We start from the raw sequence: 21,661 nt of genomic DNA, 5'->3' as shown, positions 1-21,661 counted from the left end.
AATATCTCTGACATGCAATGATAAGGATATTCCTTATGCATTCTTCATCCAAGTTATTTTCTAAGTATATATTACTGCATTGTATTTTTCTTAATAATGCTATTTTTCTTCAGTGATCATAATATAATCATAATAATGAAGATATTTTCTGAATGCAGTATTGTGTATCAATAAACTGATTCATTTCAATGTAAATCTTGAGACTGGTCTTTACGACTGATTATACTTTACCTCAGTGGGTTGCAAAAGTGCAAATTCAAGCCCAGATTAGGTAACTAAATTAACATCCGTCTCTAGATACTGTGTTGAAAATAAGGATAGAAACACACTCACTGTTCTGCCAGTTCTAGTATGCCCCCACCTCTCTCCTGAAAATGAGGGCACATGACACTAGTCCAACCCTGCCCCTTTTGACTGTAAAACCTGGTGGGAGCAACCTGTTTTTAAAAAATTCAGCTTCACAGAGGTTGCATAACTGATCAGCAGATCAACCTGTTTTTCCTCCAGGTGTGGCTAATGGAAACGCTTTGATCTGGCGACTAGTGTGTTTATAGCCTAAGGCTGATGCTGCCTCTCTCCTCTGCTGAGGTCATTTTTGGCTAAAATGAGAAACTACAGACATAGAAGGAGGAGCAGGGAGACTACAGTAATATACACCTTTACTTTCCAGTTGAATCAACCATTGTTATAAAGTGGTAAGAGGAAAAGTATCCATGTGCAAATAGTTGGAGAAAAATTATCATAAATCACTCTTGGGATAACAGCTCTGGACTATATAGTACATATTGTTGTTGTTGTTATGTGCCTCCAAGTTGACTACGACTTATGGCGACCCTATAAATCAGTGACCTCCAAGAGCATCTGTCATGAACCACCCTGTTCAGATCTTGTAAGTTCAGGTCTGTGGCTTCCTCTATGGAATCAATCCATTTCTTGTTTGGCCTTCCTCTTTTTTCTACTTCCTTCTGTTTTTCCCAGCATTATTGTCTTTTCTAATGAATCATGTCTTCTCATTATGTGTCCAAAGTATGATAACCTCAGTTTCATCATTTTAGCTTCTAGTGATAGTTCTGGTTTAATTTGTTCTAACACCCAATTATTTGTCTTTTTTGCAGTCCATGGTATGCGCAAAGTTCTCCTCCAACACCACATTTCAAATGCGTTGATTTTTCTCTTATCCGCCTTTTTCACTGTCCAACTTTCACATCCATACATAGAGATTGGGAATACCATGGTCTGAATGATCCTGACTTTATTGTTCAGTGATACATCTTTACATTTAAGGACCTTTTCTAGTTCTCTCACAGCTGCCTTCCCGAGTCCTAGCCTTCTTCTGAGTTCTTGACTATTGTCCCCATTTTGGTTAATGATTGTGCCAAGATATTGATAATCCTTGACAAGTTCAATGTTCTCATTGTCAACTGTAAAGTTGCATAAATCTTCTGTTGTCATTACTTTAGTCTTTTTGACATTCAGCTGTAGTCCTGCTTTTGTGCATTCCTCTTGAACTTTCATCAGCATTCGTTTCAAATCATTACTGGTTTCTGCTAGTAGTATGGTATCATCTGCATATCTTAAATTACTGATATTTCTCCCTCCAATTTTCACACCTCCTTCTTCTTGGTCCAATCCTGCTTTCCATATGATATGTTCTGCGTATAGATTAAATAAATAGGGTGATAAAATACACCCGTCTCACACCCTTTCCGATGGGGAACCAATCGGTTTCTCCATATTCTGTCCTTACAGTAGCCTCTTCTCCAGGGTATAGGTTGCGCATCAGGACAATCAGATGCTGTGGCACCCCCATTCTTTTAAAGCATTCCATAGTTTTTCATGATCTGCAGAATCAAAGGCTTTGCTGTAATCTATAAAGCACAGGGTGATTTCCTTCTGAAGTTCCTTGGTCCATTCCATTATCCAATGTATGTTTGCGATATGGTCTCTGGTACCTCTTCCCTTTCTAAATCCAGCTTGGACGTCTGGCATTTCTCGCTCCATATATGGCAAGAGCCTTTGTTGTAGAATCTTGAGCATTACTTTTCTTGCATGGGATATTAAGGCAATAGTTCGATAATTACCGCATTCCCGGGAATCCCCTTTCTTTGGAATTGGGATGTATATGGAACTCTTCTAGTCTGTGGGCCATTGTTTAGTTTTCCATATTTCTTGACAGATTTTAGTCAAAATTTGGACTGATTCAGTCTCAGTAGCTTGTAGCAACTCTATTGGTATGCCATCTATTCCTGGTGATTTGTTTCTTCCAAGTGTTTTAAGAGTAGCTTTCACCTCACATTCTAAAATTTCTGGTTCTTCATCATATGGTTCCTCTGTGAATGAATCTGTCATCCTGTCATCTCTTTTATAGAGTTCTTCAGTGTATTGCTTCCATCTTCCTTTTATTTCATCTCGGTCAGTCAGTGTGTTCCCCTGTTGATTATTCAACATCCCTACTCTTGGTTTCATTTCTCTAATCTTTTGGCACAGGGCTCTTGTTCTACCCTTTTTGTTGTCCTCTTCTATTTCTATACAGTAACTATTGTAATAGTTCTCTTTGTCCCTACGTACTAGTCGCTGTATTGTTGCATTTAGGGTTCTGACTGTGTTTCTATCTCTTTTTGCTTTTGCTTTCCTTCTCTCTTTAACCATTTGAAGACTTTCTTCAGTCATCCATTGGGGTCTTTCTCTCTTTTTAACTAGAGGTATTGTCTTTTTTGCATTCTTCTCTGATAACGTCTCTGACTTCATTCCATAGTTCTTCTGGTTCTCTGTCAACTAAGTCTAAAGCCTCAAACCTGTTCCTTATTTGATCTTTATATGCTTCTGGGATGTTATTTAAATTGTATTTTGGTGTTATGATTGTTTTGTTGGTGTTCTTTAGCTTTACTCTGATTTTCGATACGACCAGTTCATGATCTGTACCACAGTCTGCTCCTGGTCTTGTTTTTGCAGAAAGTATGGAACTTCTCCATCTTCTGCTACCAATTATATAATCAATTTGATTCCTATATTGACCATTTGGTGATGTCCACGTGTATAGTCGTCTTTTCGGTTGTTCAAAAAATGTGTTGGCAAGAAACAAATTATTGGCTTCACAGAATTCAATAAGTCTTTCTCCTGCTTCCTTTCTGTCTCCTAGGCCCCATTTCCCCACAATTCCTAATTCTTCTCTGTTCCCTACTTTTGCATTCCAATCCCCCATGATTATCAGCACATCTTGTTTTCGTGTGTGATCAATTTCTTCCTGTACTTCTGCGTAAAATCTCTCCAATTCATCTTCTTCTGCATTTGCCATCGGAGCATAGACTTGGATGATGGTTATGTTGATAGGTTTCCCATTTAATCTCATTATCACTCACTAAGACTTTGCGTTGTAGCTCTTAATTGCTCTTGCTACATCACTTCTCACTATTAAAGCAACCCCATTTCTTCTTAATTTCTCATTTCCTGCATAAAATATTTTGTAGCTGCCTGATTGGAAATGTCTCATTCCCGTCCATTTTAGTTCGCTCACGCCAAGTATTGTAACACTGATACATTCCATTTCTTGCTTGACAATCTCTAACTTTCCCTTGATCATGCTTCTCACATTCCATGTTCCTATTGTGTGCTTCGTACAACTCCGGACTCTCCTTTCGCATCTGTGCGCATCAGCCTCTGGGCTTCCTTTTGGCTTTGACCCAGCTGCATCATTAGTCACAGCGCTACTCGTAATTGTCCTTTGTTCTTCCCCAGTAACTCGGTGAGTGCCTTCTGACCTGGGGGTCTCATCTTCCAGCACTATCTCGTGTTGCATTTTGGATACTCTGTTCATAGGGTTTTCATGGTAAGAGGTATTCAGAGGTGGTTTACCATTGCCTTCCTCTGAGTTTGGATGCATCTTAGTTTGGTTTCTCAGTTTTGACCATTCTGCCTTGGGTGCCCCTGCTAGGAGTCTAGCCTCTTGGTCTAGACTCCTGACGGCATTGCTCTCAGCTTCTTCAACACACTCAACCCCCCTCACCACGTTAAGGTGTGCATCCAAAGAGGAGGATATAGTACATACTTGTCATAAAACCCTGTGTGTCTCCCCGGTCCATCCCTATAGGTCAATGCAGCCATAAGAAAAATGGACTACCCTGCAAATGGTTGTAAGCCCAGTATCCTTCTCTAGTCACTGGACAAACTAAGGGAATAATAATAAAAATTGGACTGAAAGACCAAGGGAAAGTGTGAGCGCAAGCTGTAAATGAGGACAAGATGTGAGGCTATGGAATGTGATGTGTTGCTTCAATGGTGTGCAAGTTAACTAACTATGCCTTCACTAAAAAAATCCCATGCTTTTAGGTGCATGAGCGAATTTGTAACAGCTGCAACTGTCCTGATGCAAAGATTTGTTTATCTTACAGGGCTGGCCCTACCATGAACCAAATTGGGCCTTTTGGTTCAGGTGGTGGAGTAGGACAAGCAAGAGAGGAAGTGCCTGCTTCCTGCTGGCCCCCACCTACCACTGCTGGAAACCTCACTCTTGGATTAACGTGTGCCATGCAACACCCACCGGCCACCACGGCACTGAATGCCAAGAGAAAAACGACAGCTGCTGCTGGTACTGCAGCTACCAAGGAGCACCACCACCACTTTGCTGCAGTAGCAATAACTGTTTAAAGTTTAAGGGTTGACTTTAATGATGCCGTTGGAGAACTACTTGTGTGACAGAACTTCTCCTCCCACTCCCCCCCCATGCACCTTTGGAGGGTTCCCCTAACCGTCTGGAGCAGATTTATGGTGGTGGTGGTGGGGGACCCATGGAAGGAAGGGAAGAGGAAGTTTCATTGTGTGAGTGAAAGTTGTTCAGCTCAAGCCATGTCTTTTTTGGATGCAACTCTAACAGTTTTTGTCACTGTGGGGTTTCTATAGCTGAGTCCCACCTGGTTGCTCTACAGTGCCTCATTCTGAGCGACGGGTGCAGCAAAAAGGCTTCAGGAGGAGAAGCAAGCAGCAACAAGTCAATCACTGCAGCAGCAGCAGCAGCTGTGTGTGTGTGTGTGTGTGTGCATACGTACACATTTAGGGGGGAACCGGTAGAGGTGGGAGGAGCATCATTTGCTGGTCCACCTCAGTTGGCAAAATGCTTTGGGCTGGCTCTGCCCATGTGATACCAAGACAAAACAAGCACAAGCTTTTTCATCCTTGTTAAATTCAAAAAAAGTCAGAACATAACAATTTATTCCACTTTATTTACATTCCCCTCCCCCGATAATATTTTCTTCTATTTTTGAAAGGGACATGGCCCAATAAGAATATAGATTGAATAGTTTAGTGCAAAAGATAGATTGGAAGATAATATATCTTTTTACATTCATTGTATTGTTATTTATGACTATGAAGAGTTAAAATGTCAGTCTCTCTTTGGTAAGTAGAGCTTTATTCTAACTCACACACACACACACACACCCCACACACCCTGGCCCTTGTGAATGGAAATGTGAAGGCTTGGGGAAGGCTTGGAAAAATGGAGGGGGGGTTCCTCATTTTTCTCCCAAACTGGAAAAAAATGGTCAGGAAACACTTTCTTTTAAATATTTCTGTTTTTTCCCCAGGCTTTCACATGTCTACTTGTGAATATTGGAAGCATTATGACACACTAAAAAAAGCTTTCCTCTAGACTTTTGAATTAAACTGCCCTATAGCATCTTGGCCCTTTTAAAGTCTTGTTAGGAGCTAGAACCAGGGCTCACAAGGGCTTAGGTTTGGAACCTGTTTTCAGTTCTAGGATTTAAAATACCTCGTAATTCAGCATAGTGCCTCTAGGTAGATGCAGAAGTGCCTATGGGTCCTACAGTGGAGGCACTGAAGCATGGTAATCTATTCCTGTACTAACGGCAGTAAAAACTCCAACATTGATTGACTGTGTCGGTGTAATGTGACAAATATTCCAACTGCTCAGGCAACAAAGCTGTCAAAATGTTTGCTTCTGTGAGGGAAGGCAAAATAGTCGGTTTGACCGAGATAAAAATTTCACACTGGTCCTAGAGACAGGAGCAGTTTTGTGGAGCTGGAGTAGGAAGAGGTCTAAAGGTAGTGAAGCGAAAGGAGTACAGAGTACAGAGCCCAGAGCCAAGGTGGTGGCAGAATGAAGGGTACAGAAATAGACAGTGCACTGATAAACAGGAATCTAAAGGAAGCTATTGGTAAGGAATAGGGTAGAGGAGACAAACAACGGGGGCAACCAAAGGGCTAATGAGAGAGGACTTTGGGGGTATCTCTCAGTCTGTCGAAAATGAATCAAAGATAGAGCCAAAGGGATGAAAACAAGACTGGGAGAAAACATTGTGCAGGGCTTTGGGGCAGATGACAGTGTGCACTATTGGTACAAAGGAATGAGAGAAGTGGACAGACAAGTGACATTATGTGGGCTGTAGGTCAGGAAGCATAAGACTGTTATGTCGAGACCAGGGGTGGACAACTTTTTTTCAGTCAAGAGCTGCATTCCCTCATGGCCAATCTGTTGAGGGCTGCATGTCAGTGGTAGGTGGAGCCAAATCTGGCGGTGAGTAGGGCCAATGGCAGTTGACAAGGCTAGAGGAAGTCTGAAAGGCACTCAAAAGAAGGAAATATGTCTCCCTCTTTAGACAGGATTGCTTTTATCACTCTGCTGTCTCCCCCCTCCTTTCTCCCCTTCTCTCTTTCCTGCCCCCTTCTCTGTAAACAGCTGCTTGTATAGTTTTTTTTTTTAGCCACCCTATCCTCTGATAAATGGCTTTAGCTCCTTGCAAATACAAAGAACAACAACAAAACTGACCTTCTAGATTCCAGCCTCAAGGTACACAGGAGAAGAGAGTCAAGCAGACTCTAGCAATTACAAAGTCTCAAGCCCAAACGACTAACTACAAAAGGCAGCTACGGCAATCACTGTAAAACAAAGCAAGGGGCTTCCAGCATGAGAGTGCAAGTTTGAGCTCAGACATTCACCTGTGGATGCTGAAAGCCCAGTCTGGAGTCAGGCCTGGGGCGGAAGCAAACTGAGGGCAAGAGATTTCTTTTGTTTTGAAGGGCAAACTTCAAAGATACTTTGCTAAAAGAAAATGGGCCACTCTGTTCCGCATCCAGCAGCTTCTCACATCCCATTCAGCAAGAAGAGTGGAGCAGCAAGGAAAGCAAATAATATTTAAAGCCCATTTTAATGGGGAGGGAACTTGGGGGGAGCATACAATAAGGCTGCAAATTGCACACCTGTGGTCTGGGAGGGTGAACCTTTTTCAGCCTGAGGACCACATCCCCTTGTGGGAGCCATCCAAGAGCTGTATACCAGCGGTGGGTTGGGCCTGAGACAAAAGTGGGCAGAGCAACGCATGCCACTCTTCCCTTTGAACCACAGGCTACATGCCAATCATATGAAAGCCAGAAGTTTCTACACACACCCACACACTCATCTTTCCATCCAGCCAGGAAAGAGGCCTTATCACAGTTACTGAATCAGGCAAAAAGCACTTGAGGAGGGTACAGAGTGGGGCTGGTGAGGGGTGTGGCCTGGAGAGAGTCTCAAGAGCCAAATAAGAAGCCTGGAGAGCCACATTTGCCCCCTAGGCCTGAAGTCTCTCTCCCCTGACTAAGTCTCTTGCACTTTGGAGACTTACATAGATGGGGCCAGCCTGGTCCAAGTCATTTTGCCTCATGAGGGACAGGAAAAGATGGTGCACCCCCCTTCATTCTACATACAGAATTAGATTAGACTGGCAGCTGAATTTTACTTCAACCTCGGTGGCAGCTCAGTATTCTCCATTGCACCTGAGGGCAGCAGATTAGCTCAGGGAGCACAGGGCAGCCTGCTTGGCACGCACAGCTCTGTCTACCAACACCTTACCACCACTGATCTGCACTCCCAGAATCTGCCACCTGAGGTGGCTGCCTCACTCTGGCTAATGGAAGGGCAGGCCCTCTGAAGGGGAATGCTGTCTGCTGCAGCTTCTCCTGGCAACTGCAGCACTGAGTCCTGCCAATCCTAAGAGGAGAAGACAAAGCAGGTAATGTGTATGTGTGTTGAATTTCATATATTGATTTGTACTATGCATCCAATTGTTCTGTTTTCTAATTTCAGTTAACCTGTACGCCACTGAAATTTCTGTGATGCATGGCTGTTGGATCATGAAACTGGGATGGGTCAATGAGCCATCTTTGAACCAAGAGGCAGGACTATTCATCCACCTACCTGCCACCCCAGATCAAACTACATGTGCAGCAAGCCTATGAGAACAAACAGAAGGAAATAGATATGTTTAACTTAGATCAGAGAAATGTTAATTGAATGTAGTAGAAATACTCTTAAGAAAGTTTTCAAATGTTTAAAAGGATGGCGGAAAGAAGAGCGACTGTGTGCACAATTTTCCACTAGATGGCCCTCTCCTCCTTGTACAGGAAAACGGAGCTCTTAAATAACTTTGAGACAATTCCTAGAAAGCAAACTCCATCAGGTTTGGTGTTTCCCAGGGAAGGAGACTAAAGTGCAGAGACCACCCCACGCATCAAGCAAGTAGATAAGAGTAGGGGGTTGGGAATTTAGGTGGAAGTATTAGGCAAAGCTATGTAGGGATATACCTTATAACTATAGGCCAAAACGTTCTCAAAACAAAATTACACGTTAAAAAATACTGTGCACAGCCATTATTTTGTGCCAGTTTACAACCACTATCCCTGCTTGTATAGGGCTGGCAGGCTTCATGTTGTCCCCTCCCCAGCCAAGCCTTGTGTTCTATACACCATACTTCCTGGAAGGAGGCTGAATCATGAGAAGTCCTGACTTCTGTTGGAAACTGCAGTGTAAAATGTTAACATTTGTTACATTAAAGGGCTAGAAACTGCAGCTCATACAGTCCATCCATCATCCCAAAACTGGAACAGATTCTGTCATTCCCTAATACAATTTTTCTTCTATGCTTAATAATAACATATACCTCATTCCGAAGGCTCAGAAGACAGAGAAACAAAGCCCAGAATGTAGAATCATTTACAAGAAAACTCTCATTATTGGGGAGTTTGCATAATGCCGGGTGCTGGTGGTCCTGCCCCTAAAATAGACTGGATAAAAGTTAGCCTTTATGAACATTTAAACCACTCAGCATCAACAAGCAGCCTCAGTAAAGGTCAACGTTCTCATACTCCATGTGGTCAGAGTCCTCCAGCTCAATCCCAGGAACCAGGTTATAATAATCTACTGACTGGTTCATGTAAAGCTTCTCACGGTCAGCTGAATCCTTCAGAACATCCGTCACACTCATTGTCTCAGCTTCAGACTCTCCACCTGTGAAACCCTCCTCTGCAGTGATCAGCTTTTTGGATCCTGACTTGTCTTGGTCAAGACTTTCCTCATTGGCCAGCACCAAGGAATCATCAGAAGCCCCCAGTTTGATCTCCACTTCCTCGTAGAGGTCCCTGCTGCTCCCTAATAGTGCTATTGAAGGTTTAAGCAAGACTTGGTTCCTCAACAAGATGTTCTTCTCACTCTCTGCAGCAGCTGCGATAGGTACCTCACACGGGATATAGCAGTGGTGGTCCCCTGACCCTTTAGCACCATTTCTCTCCACTGTAGCCAGCTGGCATTCCTTCCCACCACGGAGAGCATAGCTGGTTTTCTTCTGCTGCTTGCAAAAGCACCAGGTGACCAAAACCAGAACAGCCACCAAAGGTAGGCAAATGAAGAGAGCCGTTAGGCTATGGATCCGGCACAGCTCTTGTTTAGGGATGTCTTTGATGTTCAGGCCACGGTAACGCTTTGGGGTGCTGCAAACAATCTCAGTATTAAATGGTGCAGGCAGACATTTTTCCAGGTCTCCAAGTAAGGTGCAAGTGCAGTCCCAGCTGTTATTGGAGAGGCCTAATGTGAGGAGGGAAGGTTTAAAAATCCCAGATGGAAGGGAAGTCAAGTTATTGAAGGCAAGGTAGATCTCCTGGATTTGGTCAGAGGTTTTCAGGAATGACTCGGGCAGCTTCTGGAGCTGGTTGTTCTCTAACTGAATGACACGCAAGCTGGGTGCATTTCTTAGGAAACTGTCTGGGAGCATACTTAGTTGGTTGTGGTCCATGTGTAAAATCTCCAATGTAGAAGAACCGTTGTCTGCTTTGATAATGTCTGATATACCACAGTTTGATAGGTAGAGCTCTCTCAAGCCTGAAATTCCAGCGAAGGTGCTCCAATCCAAGGGGTTGATTTTAGTTCTTGTGAGATTCAGACAACACATCTCAGGAACCAATTTGGTATGGAATTCCTGGAGATCCATCACTGTGCTGCAGTTGCAAGTCTCATCCAAAGCTCCTAACGTGAGTTTTATTGCTAATAGGACCCCACCAAAGAGTATGAATGTCCACCTCTTTTGACCTAAAGCAAAAATATGACAAGCATCAGTGATTTCTCACAGGCCTATGTTATGCATGGAACCTAGATGACAACATTGTTCTTAGTTCACTCAGAAGCGTAATGGACAATGAACTGTGAATTGCTATTGCCTCTAAATTGGATTCCAATAGTTGTTCACAGAAGTCACAAGCAATGTATAGGTGTTTTAAAAAAAATAGGTGAATGGCACCAGGTGACCATACAAAAAGGTGTATCTTTGCTGTTTCTGAGCTAAAATTCATATTAAAACTTGTATGAGGCTTTAAAGAACCATGAATACTATTTTCTTTAGAAAACTGCAAACTCTTAATGACTCACCATCCCCTAGTTGCAGTGTATGCTTAACAATAGTACACTTTCAATTAAATCCTTCAAAGTTTGAGTTGGGCTGGATTTGGGATTGTATGTCCTCTTTGGAAATGTCACCCCTATCCAATGACTCCTGTAATGAGTATCAGGCTGAGGGCGCACTAGTCTCTTCAAAAGCAACAAGAATGTTTTTTCTGGCAGTGTTTTGAAGCGACTCTGCCCTCGGCTGGACACACCTCCCTTCCCCACTGCTGACTTCAGGTCTTTCATGACCACCCATAACAAAGTGCCAGGTCAATCACTGTCTCTGTCTGAGCCTACAGCAAAGTGTTTCTATTGGCCACACCTGGACGGGCAACGGGTTGATCTACTAATCAGTTGCGAAATCTGTCTGAAGCTGAATTTATTAAAAAAATGTACTGAACCTGATCCAAACAGGTTTTAGAATAAAAAGGGGCTGACTGACATTGTGTGCCCCCGTTTTCAGAAAACAGAGATGAAGACACACTGGAACCAGCAGAACAGTAAGTTTGTCTCTACCCTCAGTTTCAGCTCACTGAGAAAGGAGCTCATAGTACAGATTTTGACATTCTTTGTTCTTGCAATTATGACTTAAGAAGAGACAACTCCATTCCTTCCTAGAATATCAGAATTATTTCCTATCTAGAAATAAGTGGAGAACTGTGGGACCAGCACTATTTGGAGGACCACAGGTTCCCTACTCGTGATCCATTTAAGTCATGTACCAGAGTACAAAAGCAAGGACCTGTAATACACAAATGGCTGATTCTGTCTCTCAGCTAGTGGTTCAAAGTAAGCTTTCTTCACATGATCATGTGGGAAAAATAAGTACTACCTGTTTGTGTGAATCAACTTGAATAAGTCCATTACCCCACCTAGTCTGATGCTATCTGCTCTGACTTGCAGCAGCTCTCCAATATTTCAAAGAAAGGGTTTTCCCAATTGTGCTACCTGAGATTCTTTAATCAAAGATACCAGTGTTTAAATCTCAGAATCTAAGCATGTAATAAATGCCTGTTTTTACCCTCTAAGCAGTGGCCCATCCCTGGCTTGGCACACACACAGCTGATTTCAACTGTCTTGCAAATTACACTAGTCCAGACTCAGCATTTATTGACAAATCTAATAGTAACTACTCTATCTGTCCAAATTCTCAAACCATGATTGCTTCCAAACCCCTACAGCAAAAATATACATGAGGCCTGCCACTCCACATGGCAGTATAAAGTAGGCCTTGCCTTTGAGTGGAGGACAGGGTGTAATTTAAGGAGTGGCTAATGCTAGACAACCTCATAAGTCTAGGTGGTGTTTACCAAGGAGCTCTCCCTCCTTACCTGGTCTGGAGAAGCTCTGTCTGCCTGGAAGCTTCCAGTGACTGTGTGGATTGATGATATCACTAGTTTGTGCCCCTGCTGGTCGCTGGAGGTCACCACCATACAGGGGTGGCATCACAGAACAATATTCCTCCTTGTCTTTTATTAAGGATCAAGACCCAAAGGCCAAAGGGCTGAGTGCTCCTTCTCTTATTGGCAACAAAGGGTTGTGAGGAAGATTATGCTACGTAACTGCACCTGCACACCACCCCCTAAAAAACAACACAGATTGATGACCTTAATCAAGCCACACTGGTCACTGGGGGCACTGTGTAGTCACAGTGAGCAGCATGGCTCTCCTCCAAGTCCTGAGTTACTGGCATGAGAAAGGGCAGCTGCTACTGACCAGGTTCAGGCAGCAGCATTCTCAAAGCTGGGCTTGGATATAGGCTAATACGGCCTTCTCCAATCTGTTGGCTGGAGCTGGTAGGAGTTGTAGTTCAAAACATCTGGAGGGCATCAGGTTGGGGGAGGCTGAGCTGATGGGTTCAGGGCAGTCATAAGCTGCATACATTGATAGGATTTTTACAGTGCATTCTGGTCTGGGCTTCTCCCTCAATATATAGCTCAGACTGGCAAGGAGTCACTCCTTTACTGTAGCAGCACCTGTGCTTAGAATTCCCTGTCTATTGACATTAGGCAGACACCCTCCCTATATTGTATTAGATGCCTGCTGAAAACTTCTGTATTTCAGCAAGCCTATCCAGAGATTTGATTTAGTCACTTTTGTTTTAAATGTTTTCTTGATTTCATCGTTGTTTTTAGTGATAGTTTTATGCATAGTTGTTTTTAATTGGTATGTACATTTTAGTCATTTTTATATACAATTAAATTTGTATACTACTTGGATAATCCTAGTTTAATTATAACTTTCTTACACTGCACTGGCTTCTGTCTCCATGCTACCTCTATTTTAAACTTCTGCTCTTTGCTTTTAAATGCATATATTATTGCACCCCTCATTTCCACTCTTCTTTAGGGCCGAACTGCTCATGATATTGATCACATAACTGTGCTATTTATTGCCTCTCTGTCAGCTGTGTAGCAATCTTTTGATGGTATGGAAGACAGAAAAGAAGACTGATTTGAACTGTGTCTGAAGATTTGTCGTCGTCGTCCCCCCCCGATTACAACTGAAAGCACACTTTACTCTTACACTCAGAAGACTTATGTATATTTTGTTTATCTGTTCCCAGAAAGATGAGCAAGCATACTCCTTGCAAGTGGAGGGTAGCCTAATGATCAATATTGCCTCTAACATTGACTCGTCTTCCCTTTTACTCCAGAGCTCAGGCTTTCTGGATAACAGTGATGTTTCTGGAATTCTCTCCTGTCTATCAGGGAAACTCATTCCCTTGGAAAGCTGCCACTGCCCATATATGGGCAGAAGGAGGGAGGATCAATCCTGCTGGGCCTCTGCACTTCAACAAGCACAGAGTGGTGGATGAATCTAAAACACTGGGTCAATTTTTCAAGGCATGTCTTGGCACACAGTTTGGAAATCCTTGGGCTAGAATGTACGCACTTTCACGAGTGGATTCCTAGGGGGGGGGCAGAAGGCAAAGCCTCAAACTGGTGCTCTAATATGTCATATATTACAATATTTGATTATTGTAACTGGATGTCATTTTATTTATATTGTTTTACCTGGAATATTTGGTTGTACTGTATCCCACCTAGATGAACTGATGAATGGCAGGTTAGAAAATTGAAAATATAAAATAAAATTATATATTTGATGTTCCAAATGTGTTTCAACATACATTCCTTTTCCAGAGCAAAACAGCTGCTGCCCCTCAATTCTTCCTACTTGGATCTGCAATCCTGTACCGATCTGTAGGAAGAGAACACCACTGTTTGGACATTATACTTGTGCTGAGTTCTAGTTTGGTTGTGGGCACTGTAAAGTCTGGTTGCTCTTTAATTCATACATTTTGTGGAGAAAGAGGTGGGTCTGGTTCCCTAAATTGCCAGGCATAGCTATCATACATAATAATACTGACTTTCATCACAGGAATGTAAAGATTACAACTAGGTAGTGCTCATTAAGTGCTTTGAACATTTGAAATTACTATACAAATGATAATTATGATGCTGGTGGTGGTGGTAGTAGTAGCAGTAGTACTAATAATAATAGAATCCTGTGGCAGAGGTTGGACTTGCCTGAGTTTTCAAGACCTTCTCAGGCTAGTTCTTAAATGGTTAGACCTTTGGAAACTCTAATCAGAACCTGTGCACAGAGCCCCATGTAGTGCAATCTAAAAAGACTTGAAAGTATTGGCTGATGGTGTTTTCACATGGCAGTTTATTGTGGGCTCGTTACTGCTCACACATGCATGTTTTACACAGCATCCACATGATGTCATCCTCATCAAAATGCCAAGCCATCCCCTGCCCTTCAATCTGGATTTATCATTTGTACATTTTTATTTTTGTTTTTTACTTATGGATTTTGTATGGAAACCACAAAACTGAATCAAATGGGAAAGTAATGGCATTTTGATGAGAACGACATCATGTGGATATTATACAAAACTTGCATGTATGAGCACCACCAAATCCAAAATAAACTGCCCTGTGCAAATGCCTCCTCCCCTGTCAAGTATTCATACATAACAGAATGTGAAAGAGCAGCAGGTGAAAGAGTAGATCTGCCTACAAACATAGAGGGCAAAACCTACAAATGCACTGCTGACCAAGGTTGGAAACTGTTGGAAAGCTTTGATACAACTGGAAATAATGGCTAAATTGCTTCAAATTTGTATCTCTCAATAATCTTCCATTTTAAAGCTGATCCAGTCACTACTTGTGTTTCTTGAATGTTCTGCTTCTGCCATTGTGTGGAATCGGAAGCTGTGGTGCTTTGGATCCCGTTCAGGAGATATCTGATTGAATCTAGGCAGTGGTAGAACAATTAAAAGACGGTGAGCCGGAATAGGGTCCCTCCCTGGACTCTTCCTGATCAATGATGTCAGCTTTTCCTTCCCATGCTATTATCCTTAAAGGTCCAGAGACCATTTCCAAATCTTAAAGCAACTTGTTAACATTAGTGACTTATTCCCTAAGAAATTTAAAAGCAGGAGGAAACAAATTTCACGAAAGAACAGCAGCCACATCTCTGTTGACGTGAGCAGAATCTGAACTATTTTGGTTAGGAATAAAAGTATTTTGTCAGAAGGGTCATGATTAAACTGTAGAACTGTAGATCATGGGATCATATAATGTGAAATAAGATTAACTGGGTTCCCAGAAATAAAGGACAAATTCATGGTAGTTGAGCCAAAACAATATCTGTTAAAGTATTTTTTTGTGGAAGAGATGCAGCCCCAAATTTTCTAGCTGCTAAAATCCTGTGCTTGACAATGGATGGCTTACTTCACAAACGTACTTTTGTTGTACAATTTACTCTGAAGCATCTGACCCAGGCAGCTATTAGACACAGGATATTAGATTAGATCCATATAATTCAAAAGGCAGTCTGTGATCCTTTTGTTTAGTTTCTGGGCCAGCCCTACCGTTATGCAGACTGGATGCTAAGTGATGGTGGTGGCAGCAAACATCCCTCCTTAGCTGGTAGAGGTAGGAGTCCAGTAGTGGAGATGCTTGCTTGCTACTGGCCTGGCCTGCCTGGTCTGGCCTGGCGTATTTAGCAGCTAAATAGTCTCTTTCTCCCAACATGTCACAGACAGCAAATCTAGGAAAGACCGTGACTGAGTGAGCAGGCAGAGAGGCAACCAGCCTCAGGTCATGCACTCCCACATGCATCACTCTCATCATGTGATACATGCTGCTGCTGCAGTTGCTGCACTTGAGCATTTCTTTGAGCAGGTAGTACACAGGCATCAAATTGAGTGGCAGCAAAATGTTGGAGGATGCAGCTGTGTGTGTCACATGGCTTGCCCTGCACCCCATAAGAACATAAGAAGAGCCCTGCTGGATCAGACCAAAGGCCCATCTAGTCCAGCATCCTGTTCTCAAAGAGGTCAGCCCAATGCCCATGGGAAATCTGCAAGTAAGACATGAGCACAAGAGCACTCTCTCTCCCCCCTAAGCTAACCTGCTGCCTTCAGGTATGGTGAAAGATGCTGTCCCAATACAAGCATTGAAGTAAGATTCAGCTGTTGTCCAATCAGCTTCTGTATGTGAAATTAGGGGGCAGGGGAGGGAATCTTGACCTCAGGCCAAAATTCTTGGGTCAGCCATTACTCTTTTTCTTACTTAGCCTGTCTCCCATACCTGGCCCACATAGCTATTTTTTGTTTTTGTTTTTTGCATTTCTAATATCACATGCAAATAGAGATCTTGAGCATCCCTGGTATGGAAGTGGATAAGCTTCAAATGAAGTTCAAATGTATGGATCTCCCTGCCAGGAGAATAACATCTGTTCCCATGTTATTCTGGAACCACAAAATCCAGGTATGCAACTGACTCACTAAGCATGCTTATCATTTCCTGTATTGTGAAATGCTGCCCTACGGTGACCACTTCCAGTCACAAGACCTCTGGCTATAGCCAGGTAGATAAGAAGCAGCTCGCTTGTGAGCAGAAACCAATGACCAGAATGCTCATATGATGCTATGCTGCACCATTTCACAGTGCAAGTGAAGGAATGCATATTTTAATACTCCCCTGTGTCCATTTAAACACACACACACCATCTTGTACATACTCAACTAGTATGTTTGGAGAAAGGGGTCTAGCTAAGCCTTATTCCCGATATGCAAGTGTCGTACATGCAGGGATTTTTTTTTAATGAGAGAGGACTTGAAAATACAATCCTATATCTATGGTTTGAAATGGTTCAAACTAGCAAAATCTGCTCCATGCTCTCTCATGATAATTTGTATTGCTAATGTGACTCATCATCATCACTGGACTGCCTTCAAGTCGATCCCGACTTATGGCTACCCTATGAATAGGGTTTTCTTGGTAAGCGGCATTCAGAGGGGGTTTACCATTGCCTTCCTTTGAGGCTAGTCTTCCCCAGCTGGCTAGGGCTTACTCAGCTTGCCACAGCTGCACAAGCCAGCCCCTTCCTTGTCCGCAACAGCCAGCTGGGGGGCAACTGGGCTCCTTGGGACTATGCAGCTTGCCCACGGCTGCACAGGTGGCAGGGCACGTAACCCCTGAGCCACTCACTGTAGGGGTGGTCTTTAGCTGGCCCTTGACACCCAGGAGACACGAGCGGGGATTTGAACTCACAGATTCTGGACTCCAAGCCAGGCTCTCCTCCCCACTGTGCTATACCAGCTGTCTAATGTGACTAAAACTCACATTCTTCAGTGAGAAATATGGCCAAGCACTCAATCCACTGAGCCATCACTTAGGCTGGGCAAGTAAAAGGTTTGTGAAGTCTGTTACTGGCCACATTGCTACTTTGTATGCTGTGCCTCAGCCAAAGATTTTGTGTTATTGGAGGACTTAGTATTTTAAAGTCAAAAACTCTTTTGGATCGTCCTGGGAGCAGGTTGTGGATGTAAGGAAACTGGTGGCAGGTTCTTAAAATGCAAAGGCAACTGTCCTGGTCCATAAGAACAAACCAAAATCCATAGTTGGGTAATTATTAGGACCAACCACAATGTCAAAAATGTGGAAAACGTTTTCCAGAATTCTTCATCAGGCACACAAAGCAGGGTGTCAGAGGGATGACTGGCTATGAGCAGCAGGGTCAGTGATTATTCAGGGAGAGGACAATGCTGTACGCCAGAGGTGGGTATATGGCAGATCAGGATTTATAGTAAACCGGCAAGGGTTCCTGACTCCCAGTTGTTTAACAGCAGCAGCAAACGGAACAGCTTTCCAACCTAAATTCTGTTGCTGAAACGTAAACTTTTGTGTGAAAGGACTGTGGACTCAAATACCTTGTAGCATTAAAAACAAATTCCGAGGCTCAGAGTCAGAGTTCTTTACTTCTAATTATATGCCTTTTGTACCTGGCGCTGGTAGGTAGATTTGGGGATTCTAGATAAAATCTGACAAGCCTGAAGCCTGCTCACCCCTGCCCTATACTCACTCCCCAGAGCTGGCACCACCCCTCTAGTCCATATGTCCTAATGCATCTGTTGGGACCACAGCTGTCTGTCTGTAGGGAGTGAGGGAGAGACGACATGTGGCACCTCTTTTGGCTTTGAGCAGTAATTCAGAACTTACCCTCACAACATCCTTGTTCTTCAGACACCCTCCTAGCAGTGGCTCAGGTGCTCTTTTCTGCTTAACCTATCAGGCAAGCTGGGCAGTCATCATCCAGCTATTCCTACTGCCCTACCTGGCTCCACACCTTTCACCTAGGTCTGCTGCTGCATCGTCATGGTGAGCTGCACATGTCTTGTGGAAGGGCGCCAGATATATCCCCACTCTGTATAAGCATTCTAAGCTACACTACTTTTTTCACCTACTACCTCCTCCTCCTCCTCCTCCTCCTCCTCCTCTGCAGCCCCTCCATAGACCCACACACTACATTGGACCAGGATAGACAACAACACAGGAAACAGTTTTTCCTCGTGCAGCCTGGCAATCATGCTTAGGAGGACTGCAGAATTTGCTCTCTTTTCTGCTATGATCTAAGAAGATGAATAAGAAGGAAGGGAGAAAGCACAGATGTAGCCATCATCCTTCCTGCCTGTCAGTCAGGACAGGGGATGGGGACAGTTATCCTGCAGTGCCGGGCACATTTTTGCTGCCTGAGGCAAAAGGCAAGATTATCCATCACCACCATTCCATGTGCAGAAGCTGACTGGACTGGCAATTGAAACTTACTTCAACAGGGCACCATCTTCTACCGCACCTGAGGGCAGCAAGCTAACCTAAGGAAGAGTAAGACTGGGCATATGGAGCACACAGCTGTCCTCCAACTCCTGACTGCCGTCCCTCAGCATTTGCCACCTGAGGCAACTGCCTCACTCTACCTAAGGGTAGAGCTGGCCCTGGGACAAGCTCTGACTATTCCTTCCCACCACTAAGATCCTCCCCCAGCTCTTCTTTGAAAGAGGAAGAGGAATTGGGAATGCAGGACTAGAGAGCATGGTGCGGCCACTGTATACTGGATGTAAACCTGGAGAGAAAGTAGCTATCTCCAGGGAACGCCTGGTGTAAGTGTTCTAGTACAGCATCACTCAGTGCAAATACAGTGACCTTTTGTGAAGTTTACTATTCACTTGGTTACAAAAACAAACACCACCCACAATGTATCAAATCTTTAAGAGCCAAATATTCCACTCCCAGGAACCTGCTGCCCCCTAAAGCCTTGGAGGTGCAGTTGACTCAGCGAGAAGGGTAATTTGTAGCGTGTGGGAAACGCAGCGGAGAGGATGGAAAGCGATATCCTTTCTTGGACGTACTTCACGCAGCCAGGCAGTGGCGATGAGGGAAACGTTTCATGTCTCCCCCGGAAAAGCTGAGCACCGCCCTGAACGCTCACGCGCTTTCACCCACGAGAAGTCGGTCCAACCCGTGGTATCTTTTTACCTTCTTTTGTTATATCCTGTGGCAATTCTATGGCAGTCTAATACCGTCTAAAGGTTAACATGCATACCCCGCCTTCACCCCTCCCCAGACGTCTATGACGCTTTTGAAAAGGGTTAAGAATCCCCTGCCCTGCATGTTTGGCTGGAAAAAGGAAAAGGGATACTCCAGGCTCTTTGACTGCGGGGCAAGCCGGGGAGGTAATACAGCGCGCTTTCCCCTCAATTGCCCCCTTTCCCAGGATTAGAATTGGAACAATAAGAGCCCTGTTCATTTAAATCTCGCCAGCAGAAACTCAGCGTTCTTCTCACTCAAAATAACTTGAGCGGGAAGGGGGGGTTGTCTCCTGGGAGACGAGGCTAGAAACAGAGGGCATCTTCTCTCTGCTTGACGGCAAACTTCCTCGGGTCGAGGAAAGAACTGCCCACGGACCCTCACCACAGTCCCGCTCAACCCCAGATTGTATATGTACCTCAGATAGGCACTTTCTTCAACATCTCTAGAAAGAACGCGGCTTTTTCTTTCTTTTTTTTTGCGACACACAGGCAGGAAGGGCACCCGCCCGCGAATGCCAACCCAAAACTCTTAGGGGATTGAGGGGATCTGACCGGGGTCCCCCCAAATGGATCGGTGGATAGGGGGGCTGGTTTCTCTTTGAGGACCTTCGTTCAAATTCTGCGTGCGCGACAAAGTTTCACTTGAACCACACACCCGCTAACCCAGGATCTCGGCTGCACTTGACGGACGCTCTTAAAAGGAGGCCAAAAGGAGGAAGAAACGCAAGAGGGCGCTCTCGGGTGGGCGGGGTAGAGGGAACCCTGGCCAAGCTCCTCTCGCCCAGGACGGTGGTGGGTCGCCCAACCCCAACCTCAGCCCCAGAGATGTCCAGACACTCACCTGCCCTGTCCTGTCCCATTCTCTGGGCACGTTGCGAGGAGCCTGTCTCAGGGCTCCTCCATGCCTCGGGCGCTCCTGGCTGGCTGTGCACGATCTCAGTCTGCCGGGCAGCGCTTGGCTCTGCCTTCTTCCTCGGGGCGGGGCCCTCGCGGGGTCCTCCCGCCGCCCGGGGAACTGCCGCACAAGGCGCCTCGCCTGGGCGATAAGCAAGACGACAGGCGTGTCGGCTCCCTGAACCGCTCCCTTCTCGTTCACCCAGCCACGCACATCTACCTCTCGGGCCAGCTGCGCGCATCTGAAGTCCGCGCTAAACCTGCCCTCCCCCCCTTGCAGTTTGGCTAAGCCGAAAGAAGTAAGTTGTGCGCTCCTCTTGGCGTTGGCTGTGGGTGGCCCGATCACCTGCTGAAGAGTTCTGTGTAAGTGTGGACATTGCATAGGCCTGATCTACACCAAGACAAACTTGATTCAATAGAAGCATAATCGTTTCTTATTTTGGATTCATGGTTGATGTTCATACAAATATTTAATGTATGTAATTTGTCCATGGTTAAAACTACAGCTTTCAGGATGTGGTTCTGTATATTTAGGTAATATCCTCACCATCAGTAATATTTGCATGCCAATTGTCAGGTTCTCTGCTTGACAACTCGGTATATTCTCCAGTATACTTTAGCCAGCATACTTCATCCACCTTCTCTGCCCAGTATTACCTATGGAGTTGCCTACAAAGGCTGATATTGTAATTTTATTTATTTATTACATTTGTATACCGCCCCATAGCCGAAGCTCTCTTAAAACAATTAGGGCACTATCCATTGGGGAAGTGACTCTGCCCTAGCCTCACTAGAATAAATGGAAGTAACACAATGGAAGCATTCATTTCAGAACTCGCTTGGAGAGTGTATCCTTTGTCTCTAGGGTGCTTTTTGTCTCTTTGCTTTCTGCTGTTGCAAGAGTGGGGAAACTGTGTTCTCCAAATGTTGAACTTCATCTCCCATCCTCTGGGACCATTGGCCAAGCTGGAGGGGCACAGGCTGCTCAACTGTTGTAGTGCTTATTTATAAAACATGTATTTTGTAAACTGGTACTTACAGAAAATGTATGTTCGAAAGGTACAATCCCAGCCCCAGATGCAAAAGTCTAGTTAGACATTGACAGACTCAGTAACTCACATTCTAAAAGACTAAGGTGAGAATAGTTTTCTGTATCTGTTACTGAATGGTGTCTTTCC

General features: G+C 44.2%; 1 protein-coding gene across 4 annotated transcripts in view; it reads right to left on the bottom strand.

The window, feature by feature from the left end:
• The window catches only part of BEST4 (bestrophin 4), a 48,104-nt gene extending 27,515 nt beyond the window's left edge, over positions 1 to 20,589 (bottom strand). Inside the window, exons 1-2 of one of the 4 annotated variants that reach the window (XM_061632827.1) lie at positions 20,431 to 20,523; positions 13,836 to 13,906 (exon numbers count right to left, since the gene is read on the bottom strand). Coding sequence is in view for 2 of the 4 variants with exons in the window: in XM_061632830.1 (XP_061488814.1) it covers positions 9,111 to 10,351; positions 20,431 to 20,449 (1,260 nt within the window). In the remaining 2 variants the exon portion in view is untranslated. Of the gene's footprint in view, positions 1 to 5,171; positions 10,352 to 13,835; positions 13,907 to 20,430 lie in introns of those variants that run through there. The other 3 variants (XM_061632830.1, XM_061632831.1, XM_061632829.1) reach the window with 3 other exon arrangements.
• Positions 20,590 to 21,661: the final 1,072 nt, after the last annotated feature.

Source organism: Rhineura floridana, chromosome 6, assembly GCF_030035675.1.
Source record: "Rhineura floridana isolate rRhiFlo1 chromosome 6, rRhiFlo1.hap2, whole genome shotgun sequence".
In the NCBI taxonomy this organism is placed as follows: Eukaryota; Metazoa; Chordata; class Lepidosauria; order Squamata; family Rhineuridae; genus Rhineura; species Rhineura floridana.
Note: the sequence above shows the minus strand (reverse complement) of the source record. Positions and strands in the feature narration are given on the sequence as shown.